Consider the following 11,625-nt stretch of genomic DNA (forward strand, 5'->3'; position numbering starts at 1 on the left):
GGTGAAAATTAGAATAAGGTAAACCTTTGATGTAATTGTATATAGGGGATGTTCAGTAGCAAGTGCGGTAATAGTAAATAGTTGGGGTTCACTTACCCAAACAAACAGGGGGTCCAGGTGCTCAAGCCCCAGACCTTCAGCTCAGGGAGGCAGTAATGCAAGTAAATAATGATGAAGGGCTGGCACATACCAGACCACACTCCAAAAATTAAAACCTTTGATGTACTACATAGGAAAGGGCTTTCAAGAAACCACAATCAAACTCCCATGCCTGATTTTAGCTTACTTATTAATAAAAAACTAGATTTAATGGGATTGCAGAAAAACTCAATAAATTTGAGCGAAACCTGAATCAGTCAAATTTTTCAGTTTTTTTCCCGAATTACTCAAATTTTTAGGGTTTTAGCCCGGAAAACCAGAAAAAGTTGAATTTTCGGCTAAACCCAGTGCAAACCACAAAAACTTTAAATTGAGATAGGTCCCCCTCGCATTGACTTTATAAGGGACCTCGACAGGTCTGAGATGGTGGATTTTTGGATTCAGGCTTTTTGCAGCATCGGGGTATAATAAATCTTGAAAAATTTTTGGTTTTTTTCCCTCGAGTTTTCTAGTGAAAATAACTCAAATTTTTTGAGATTTTAACATTCAGATTTTAACAAATAAACCCATCAGAATGAAATTGCTAAATGGCCCATATCAGCAGTTATGCTAGATAAATACTTGTTTAAATAGGTGTATTAGAAATATTTTATATAATAAATATAATCGCCACCAAGTCTTATTGGCTGAGCCTAAGTGATAATTCAGTAGAGTGAACAGAGATGGTAATATCTATTAAACTAAATGTTTTTGTAACTTCGAATGTAAAGGTCTAGCCGTGTCTAAGCTGAAGACAGCTCTGTAATTCTTCACATAAAACATGCTATTTTTGGATTACATAAAAACCCAACACATTTAAACAAAGAGATTAAAATCATTAGCAGATTAACTGAATTTGACAGCTTGATCAAATAAACGTATGTTGAATATTTGCTCGGGACAGTCCTGACTGCAGCCAAACCAAATGTGTTCACTAGACGAACATTTTCTTCCTAGAAACATCCCTTATACTGAAAGCCAAATAATGACGTTACATTAGACAAACAACTTTTTAAAATGATGTACCAACCTCAGAAATGTTTGGCCTGTCTCCCAAGTCTTCCAATGCGATCTAGCAAAAATGGGTCCTTGGATCTGTAAGTTCATAAAATAATGTTTAATTTGATCTTAATTTGATCTTTCATTTTTACCTGTATAAAATATATTTAGATGTGAGCAATTGGAATTAGATCACATGAATAAAAGAAATATAAATCAACTACAGCACAGGACAAATTTATATAAATTCAAAAAGAATAATCCTTCTATGATAGCGGCAACTAAATTCTAATTTATCACAGATTGATTTTGTTTTACCGTGACAATTTACATCAATATAGCACCTGGCAAGTCTGGTTACTCCAGCGAAAAACAATGGCTTGTGCTTATTTCCTTTCTTTGCCTGTGAGAACCAGCAGTTGCTAAAACAAATACCCTCTACTCCCAATGTTTTTCTGCACTACACAGTATTACAGCTGGGAATATTTATTTTATCACATGTATATATATTTTCAGTACTATTCTCACCTAAAACCCTTATTGATTTACAGAACTTATAGAAAACTAGGAATTTCCTTTGGGTGCCATGCTAAGGGGTTGCATATTTTTGTTTTATCTATTATCTATCATAATGTTGTTTATCATTGCACCATTTTTATCATATTACATTATATTGACCACCGCTTCAATCATGAAGGCAAAAAGTCATAAGAGACAAAGCAATGTGTATGACTAGGAGAATGTTACTGCTTGTTTAAGGCCAGCAAGTGTTCTACAGTTTCCAGTCTTGGGACTCAGGCTTTAGCACCCAGTTCACAAACTATACAGGGTGAGTTCTCTTTTATCCCAATCATTGGCTGCTTTCCTCTCCTTTGTTTGGCATAGGCAACCGGGTCATATTATATCTGGAGTAAGTGTAGTAATAAATGATTCAATGATGTGTATTACGACTGAGATTCACTATAATGATCATTATAATTAACGTGTAAATAAAAATAATCACATAAATGATCCATCTGTATGGAATAATGTGCCGCCATTGAACAAAAGTTGTCACCCTCTTCTTTGACTGTTTCCATCTTCTCTGTCTTCCGGTTCTGGCAGGTGCACATGGAGTACAGTGAAAGCTGAACTTAGATGCAAAAAGGCTACAACAAATATTAAAAATGAATTGACAATTAAAAATTGACTTATTGATTTGATTGGTCATTTGGATGGCTTCCATCAAAGTTCAAATGTCTGGGAAACCTGCAAGAAAACATGAAACAGAATCCAAATCTAATGTTAATAAATATTAATATAAATATTAAAAACATGTAAATATATATTAAAATCTATTTTATTAGTACGTCTTTATCTACAATATAAGAGCTCAGCCTTTGGCTGCCATTGTTACCCGGGGTCAGGGCTGGTGACATAATACCCGGCACTGTGCTGACAGCCCATTTTGCTGGTTTCAAGTCTTGCAATTAAATATCAAGAAGTTTCCACTAGCTAGTACTTGATGTTTTCAGCCAAAATCAGCTCTTCAGCGGGGGGACATGACAATTTATCCACATAGCCGCCTTGGTATCATGCTGTCAGATGCAAACCCTTGTTAATAATGTCTTAAGACATGATAGGTTCATCAGTTAAATAAAACTCTCTTTTGTGGAATAGCTACGCCAAGTCAAATTAGTAGCTCAGCATGGGTTTTCCTAATCTCGTCTGGTACATTTGTCCACATATTATTCTCATTTTTTTTCTTGAAAGAGCTTAAAGGGCTAGTGTTCCTTTTGTAAAGAGTGCGAAAAAAACATCCCTGTTAAAATAATACCCTAGGCAGAAGAAATAACTTGAAATTGCCAGCGGGACAGGCATTAAATTGTTTGACAATAGTATAACTGTGAAGGTTGCTATTCGGCTGCTACCACTTTTGGAACCTTCATAATGAAGCTTCTGCAATTTCGTTCATCATGTGTTACATTACAAATTTGATTGTAATTGTGGTCATTTAAAGCACAGGGTATTGAATGAGTAAAAAATGTCTCTTCTTTGCTTCTGTTCCTCCTGCAGTAATTTACTGAAAAGCACATGGGATGCCCAAGAATAAAAACATTAATAAAACTAGATAAATAATTAGAGGTGAAAACGTTTTCAATGTAAAGCTTTGATGCCAATACTGCATTGCATATAGAATCATTTACATCCTTTCTCTTTACCAGACTTAGAAGCTAGATGAAGACATAAAACTCAGATTGAGCATGCTTAATTTCCAATGATAATGGGTCACAAAAAAAGGATTGTTAATATTTGCAAGTGGTCAGGAGATTTGTCTAAAGGTGGCCATACACGGGCAGATAAAGCTGCCGATATCGGGCTTCCGAAGGGTCTTCCCAATCGATATCTGGCTACGATATTGATTGGGAAGGTTTGATTTTTACCCAACCTAACTGTTGGAGCCCCTTGGCGTATCGTTATCTGATCGTTCGACCATATGGCCGAACGTTCGGATTACCCCCGATATAGCCATGCCGTTAGTACCATATCGGAAAAAGATCCGCTCGTTTGGCGATGTCGCCAAACGAGTGGATCTTTGAGTCTATGGCCAGCTTAAGGGGTTTAGTTATCAAAGGTTGAGTTTATGAGGTTTGTGAGGTTTTTTTTCTACCTTGCATAAACTCACAACTCAAATGTTTGTTTATTAATGAAAAAATCTAAATGTAAAATACTTGATTGAATACAATTTTGGGGGAAAACTCAAATACTCGAATGATCAAAAAATCTTAGGGACATTGCAGTAGGTAGCAGGATTAGGTGCATATGGGCCCATAAGCAGTGCTGTATTCATGGGGTTGGCCGCATGTTTCTGTGCTCCAAGGCAGCAAAGCAAAGTGAAAACACAAATTGTGCTTATTTTCATGCACTTTGCATGCTGCCTTTAAACATAAATTACCCCTTAGGAGCTGTAAAAAAATAAATTTCTGCACAAAACAGGTTAATCATTTTGGCGCTTGTAGTGTCCTTGTTCAGAAAAACTCCATGACCTTGCAAATTCTCTTCTCTTTCAAGTGAATACGCTTTATAATAAAGGAAACACATTTGTGTCTCTTTACTGTACACAGCTAGAGGCTGACATGTTAGGCATCCCCTGTGGTTTACAATAACCTGTAGAGCTGTGGGCCTCCTCCTGTGTTCTCATTATGCCAAATAATGTCTTCTGGAAATGATTCTTCTAATCCTTTCTACTGGTTTTGCTAAACCTCCAGAAACATTTAAAAACCCAATCCAATTAAAAGTCATTACCTCTCTTCTGTCCAGTCTGCATTTCTAATGGTGGCTTGAAATGCACAGTATGTTTAGTATATTTTTCCTTGACACAGGCACTTTAAAAAAAAGAGCAGCGACAAATATTAGAACTTGGAATTCCCATTGAATAATTATTTGTATCCTTGACATAAGGGTTGTGCTACTATTTAAAATGTACAAGGGATGTCCAGGGATGGTTTGCTTGTATCCATACAGTTAGCTATTATCTCCAGGCGCTTAACTTGCACGATCTTTACACAACTGTTTAGCAAACATGCGCTTTTTTTAGCTATTTGCATAAAACTTTGTTTTGTATTTTCGAGAAATTAAGCATACAGATAGGGGGATCCCTTAGCTAGAAACCTGTTATCCAGAAAGTTACAAATTATGGGAAGGCCATCTCGCATAAAATCCTCAACACAAATAGACACCCACTGTTGTACTCTCCTCCACTTACCCCCATTCTGATGCTCTTTTCTGCTCTTCTCCTGCTTTACCTTGATTCTGTGTGTGTATGATGGGAGACCAGCCAACCAATATCAGCAGAAGACTTGAATATCGGTCGGCTTGTCAATCGGGCTGGACGGAACATTTTGATGAATCTGAACATCAGCCATTGTTAGTGCTGAATTGTCAGATACAGGTAGAATTCTATTGATTCTACCTGTATATGTGGCAATTCAGATTTACACGTGTGTTGAAATGAATGATCTTTATTGGAAAGATCTTTTCCAGGGAAGATTGTAACGTCTATGGTCACCTTTATGCTTGGGCCAAGTTAGAAGCAGGAGAGGTATGTGCCTAGGGTCCTAGCTCTCCCCCCCCACTGCTGTACCTTAGACACGTGCCTCTTCTGCCTACCCCTAGTCTGGCCCAGACATCTAGAGTTGTAGTGGGACTATCAGTTGTGCACCCAAATGCACAGTGCAAGGCAAGAAGAGAGTTTGAACAGAGCAACAGAGTTATCATAACATTGAAAAGGCACAGAGAGCTGGTTTATGAATATGACAGTAGATATAGCAATAGCTTGCAATTTACTTGGTACAAGTCAGTCGTGTGTAGGTACCACATGCAAATTGAACACTGAAAGCAACATCTCCCCAAGACTAGTAGTTAGTTCCACGACACCCTTGTGCCAGTGCACCCTATAGTTTGCACCCAATTGCATGCAGTATACTAAAGCAGGCTGAACTAATGTATTAGTACTAGGCAAAGATTGCAAGGCCAAGTACATGTGTAGGCCCAAGTACCCAAGATTTATGATAGATCAAACTGGGATAGTCCAGAAGGATTCCCAACAATTAGATTCATTGTATGATTTATTGAAACTTTCATGGAGGAGGCCATTCTGCCTTGTGGAGCAGCAATGCTCAACAATATCACCTGGCCTAATCCTTGATGCAATGCAACAATAATGTTAAAATTTGTTAACTTGTAATTTATTTTGACGGTTTTACATTTTGCACTTGTGTTTGCAAATGAGCCCTATGATATGTAAAGGCATACTATAATGCAATAGTAATAAGATGGGATTTCAAAGAAAAAAGGTAGGTAGGTGCGAGTAGAAAGGCGAAATACTGTTGTTTTAATTCTATACAGCCCATAACACCCACAATATGAACATGGTATTTTATGGCTGGCTCTTTTATCAATTTAATCCGTTTAATTTATGCCCATACGATTCATTTCAGGGTAGCATTTTAATTAGATTCGCAAACTGTACATTAGGATTAATATAACATTGTAGTCATTCAGTCACAGCATTAGCTGCAAATTCAAATTCCAAACTGTAGTGAGCCATATAAAAACTCCGGCTTTATTACTGACTTGAAATAGTTGTAGTAATCTGGAAAATAAACAATCCTGCCCAAGGAAAATTTAAAACTCAGTATATTTATTTTATTGAAAACAAACTTTTCAAATCAGGTGATATAATAGGTAGTTTAAATCTTGCTAACAGCAAATAAGTTTTCGAGCAGACTTTCTGATTATGGTTAAGTCTAGCACATCAAAACACAGGCTGAGATATCATAAATTGTATTATAAAAGATGATTCCCTTGAACTGCAAATAAAGTCAGATTCACATTGTAAATATAAAGTCTGGTCTGAACCATTTAGAATTTACATAAAATAGCAATTTATATGGCAAAATATGCAGAAACAGCTTTTCAACAGAGTGCCTTTATTGAGACAACAAATCTGGTGCATATCAAATTTTTTAGACAGTGGAGGTCAATAAAAATGCAGACACTGTATATTCCTGGTTATTGGTGAGAATTCCCAGACACAATGGACAATGCATATCGATTATGGAACAAGCGGGATGTTTAAAGGGGTGGTTCCCTTTAAAAATCTACTTTTAGCACAACATGTGGCGAATAGCATTTTAAGAGAAATTACTATTTTTTTTTCTTTAATACATAATATTTATTTTTTGGCAAATGTGCTATTATTTGAATATGGACAATATTCACGTACAAAAAGTTCAGTATACAGCTAATCTGTATATTGTAAATATTAAATAACAGCAGGTTGGATGTGAGTTAGTTTTGGCAGTTGGCTTGTTCAGGGACAGCCAAATATTTGATCCAAATATCTCATGTTCTACACCCAACTCCAATTAACCTTTTGGGTGGATTTCCCTTTGAAGTTTGTCTTGTTTGTTGTCTATGTAACAATGACGAATATAATTACAGGAAACCTATATATCTGCTTATAGTAAATCTTTTCCCAGCTAGCTTTATGCACGGCAGGAGTTTGGCAAATCTCGCATTATTCCATCTTAGGGATCTGGTAAAAAATTTATGGTAATCTTTGTCACGTAATGCCTTGTTGCTTTTACAGTTGAAAAAACAAAATATTAAGAGCTTATAAACCCCGTTGGGCATAGTCACAAAATGAGTAAATCCTGACCCCATCATCAAACCAAATATTTCTACAGCCAAAAATGTGAATGTGAAAATGCCCATGAAATAGTGGGCGTATCTTGACAGCGCTATATAAATAAATGATGATGATGATAGTGACTAGTGTCTATGGCAGCAGATTTGTTTATGTTAAAATCCAAGTTTTTTTTTTTAAAATTTGATCATGAAAAAACATATAAATTAAGTTAAATTCATTTCTTTTTCTCAATCAAATGGGAAATTTGAATCTGAAAATCTCAGTCATGTTTATTCACAGAAAAAAATGTGATCGCAATGAAAAAATTTGTTTCATACTTTTTTTTTGCAAATTCAACTGTTTACTAAAGCGTAAAAATTAAATACCTTTAATGTTAAAATATATCTCCGATTGATTTCTAGAAAAGCTTTAGCTGCCAATTGTTTTTCATTTGAATTTTCTAAATGCTTTTCATCTGCTTAATCTTGAATATTTGAGTTTAGAATTTAAAAAAAATTGATGATCGCATTTTTTTGTCTTGATTTTCTTAAACTTTGGGGGGGGGGGGAGTGACCTTAAATTTTAATAGTTGCCCTTAAGAGCAAATGTTTTGCTAAATTGATGAGGTCCTTGTATTTAATTTGAACCCCTAACTGTATATTTGAGGCAAATCTGTCAATGAGACTTCCCATGTCCCATATATTATATTCTGTTGATGAATAATTGAGGTTGAGCTGCAATACCAGTTTCATACTGGGGTTCCTGTGGTCCACCATACACATAAGTGCACCCACCAGCTGGCGTTGTGAACTACCCATTATGTACATGGATGATCATGGGGTCTTAGCATGGGTCCTAAGGTGAAAGTAGAGCTTTTAGCCCAAAAAAAATGTACAGAACATTGGGCATTTCCAACATTTTTAGACCCTTTGCCACATTATACCCACATTACCACTCAGATATGCCAGTGAAATCACTGCAGTAGAAGAGTAATAAGCATACAAGCCCCAAACCTGCCAGTAAGTTCATTGCAGAAATGGGGTAATATGAGCATATGCCAGAGGCATGCTTTCATAAGCACAAGACCTTCAACTTCTCCTTCTTAATGGGTGCTTCCATTCTGTTTCTCCGCCTCCCTCTACTTTACTGAAACTCTGGCAGTCCAGGCCTCTAGATGCATGGTCATCTTTGATTTTTGTTTCAGCTCCGGTTTCAGGTGCCGATTTCAGTGGTGGGTAGGTGCAGGTAGAAGGGGGCAACAGGACTCGGGTCCACCAGGATCTGTCATGGCGTCTCATTTTGCCACTCAAACCCTGCATTCTGCCCTGTTGTCTTTCAGCAGCTCTGTGTGTCAGTGAATCGTTTTGTATCAAGCAACTTTATTGTCATACCAGTGTCAGGTAACAACGGCAAAATGAAAAAAAAAAGGGCATGTAGTAAAAGGTACAAAGTTTGGTCAGTTGCAGTAACTCAATATGATATTGGCTTTTAAAAAGGTGATCAGAAAATCTACTGATTACTTGATACAGCTGATTAGACCAGAGGGAACTTTGCACCTTTGACTACATTCCTACAAAAGTATGTTTGAAAAGTTCCTGTATAGTTTGTGATGCCAAGATAATTATGTGGAAACTGAAATTATGGTACATTAAACATAATGGTTGAGGGTTGAGGGTTGAATTATACATATTTTCAAGGTCTGAGGCGATTATTTTGTTTTTTTAAAGAGAAAAAAGATGGCCAAGACCATTGACTTATTTGAAGGCCTTCATCTCTCTTTTAAGAGAAGACATACAGTATATTTAAAGGCACCTTTTGGCACTACTGTTGCACTATTATTTTATATACTGAAATAAATAGCTTGCATCAGTTTTCTTTTGATCAAAGACCAGCAAGTCAGATGAGCTTTATTATATAGGTTTTTCAACAGGCGCACCCTCAAAATCGACAGATCTCTATTTTGTAGACCTAAGTATATATATATATATATATATATATATATATATATATATATATATATATATATATATATATGTATATATATGTTGCAGAAAGGCGACACTCACAGGATTTCAAGTCAAAAGTAAAGAAATCTTTATTAATCTCAGCGTTTCGATCAGGTTCAGGTGCGACTCCTGACGAAGATCCCTGTGGGGGATCGAAACGTTGAGATTAATAAAGATTTCTATACTTTTGACTTGAAATTCTGTAAGTGCCGCCTTTCTGCACATATATACTTACCTAACCTGGCAGGCACCCAGGTATGTACCAAAGTAAACGGTGTGCACCTTTGGAACTGTATATATATATATATATATATATACGTGTACTTAGGTCTGAAGCAAGGACCAACACTAAAACAATTGTCATAATGTATATGTAAACATTCTACATCCTCATACAGTCATTTCATGTACTCTTTATTTAGAAGTTGTGAAGATATATTTTCTTTTGCAATACCCATATCCTAATCCTCTACGGAAAATTGACTACAGGAAGTGAAAGCTGTTAAAATTATACAAATTATAACTGTAATATTTCTATAACAGTTAATTCTGTGTATGTTTCAAGCAAGTTGGCTCCAGATTGTTACATTTTTTAAGGCTTAAAATATTATGAAGAATTTATGTGTGCGGTACTTTTCTCCTTTAGTGAGAGGAGAGCTGCTATTACATATACAAATTTGGATGGCGTTTGTGGGTTTTAAAGCTGAGCCACACATTGTGATAGGATGGTTGGCTATTAGTTGTTTGTCTACTGCTGTGGAGCACCACTCTATATAACCATGAACAAACTTAAAGGCATCATCTACTGATCCATTGTCTAACCATAGAATTGTTTTGTAATTTAAACAACAGGCAAAATTATGTTCAGCCAAAGCCCTATTCATTTAAATGATGTTGAAATTGGTGTATACTGTCCCTTTAATACTCCTATAAACAAAAACATGTTTAAATGTCTATTTTTTTATAGGCAATGCTTCCAGTGAAACAACATGTGGTTCAAATGTTGTGGAAACCATGGAAGAGAGGTTCCAGCTTGATGGTGGGATTGGCGCAATGTCAGACCTAAGTTTCCCAGATCTATCATCTCCAGCTTCTTCTAGTGATGAATTCACACCAAATGAGGAGTCACCCTACAAAGCACCAATTTACATTCCAGACGACATCCCTATTCCATCAGAATTTGAACTTCGGGAATCAAACATCCCAGGCACAGGACTTGGAATCTGGACAAAGGTTCAAATATCGGTTGGAGAGAAGTTTGGGCCATTTGAAGGAGAGCAATGCATGAACCTTGAACATCCCCAGTTTGGGTGGGAGGTAAGTTTAAGTACAAGTGTGTTCCATAATATGCAAGTACAAAAAAAAGTGTGCAGTGCCTCATGCAGTTATTAATGCAATTAAAATAATGTAATATTATGAATCATCAAAAATTATTAATTTACACTAAATGGCTCTGGTTTCTGAAATGAAAGTATAAAAGTTTAATTTTTTTCTTAATATGTGCTGTGATCTTACTATGCTGGATTTGATTTTCTGGTAAGGCCCCCGGACACACATATGTTTTTCCGCCACGGTCCATGCTGTGGTTTTTAAAAAAGCCGGCTGCTGCATAAATACGCTAGTGTAAGTGCCATTGCCTAAACATGAAACCGTTAAGCTTATTTACACAGCGGCCAGCTTTTTAAAAAACACGCAACACTGAAAATGCAGCAGAAAAACGTATGTGTGTCCATACCATAACTGTGAGGTTTTGGATTGGGAAGGGGCACCGTAAATAAAACCTTCAATGTCTGATGATGGCCTTGCTAGTCTCCTTGGACAACCTTGACGTGTAGAAACCCTCACATTGCTGTGGTTACTGATGTGTGACAAAACTGACTATGCATATAAACGTGTACTTAGATTTATTTTCAGAGGCACAGGTATTTATTGGTAAGAAAACAAACAAAAAGTCATGTTTCAACAGCATTAAGGTATTGAGGGAGCTGTTACCTGCTGTGGAGTAGCAAACTAGCAACACGTGAAAAAAAAGATGAAACATTCCAAAGCATAAAGTGCAAGATAGGTGTTCAAATGTTAGATATATTTTTTCACATCTATTTTATGTAATTTTCAGGATATTAAGAATTTAGCTTTTGTGTTGTTTCCTATAGCTTTTTATATGTAGATCTCATTTGGACAACTCCTTGGGTAACAAGAACCAACTAGGAGTAAAATCAGTTACTGAGAAAACAGACTCAAAATACTCAAAATGTAAAATACGATTATCTCAAGCTTTACATGTTAAGCTGCTTTTATGCTCTTAAAAGT

General features: G+C 36.2%; 1 protein-coding gene across 1 annotated transcript in view; it reads left to right on the forward strand.

Annotated features, from left to right (window-relative positions):
* The window catches only part of mds1 (myelodysplasia syndrome 1), a 131,499-nt gene extending 120,153 nt beyond the window's left edge, over positions 1-11,346 (forward strand). The window contains 1 exon segment of the mRNA NM_001280592.1: positions 10,283-11,346. Within this exon segment, the coding sequence (NP_001267521.1) occupies positions 10,283-10,707 (425 nt within the window). The 3' untranslated portion in view covers positions 10,708-11,346.
* The last annotated feature ends 279 nt before the right edge of the window (positions 11,347-11,625 follow it).

Source organism: Xenopus laevis, chromosome 5L (assembly GCF_017654675.1).
Source record: "Xenopus laevis strain J_2021 chromosome 5L, Xenopus_laevis_v10.1, whole genome shotgun sequence".
NCBI classification, from domain to species: Eukaryota; Metazoa; Chordata; class Amphibia; order Anura; family Pipidae; genus Xenopus; species Xenopus laevis.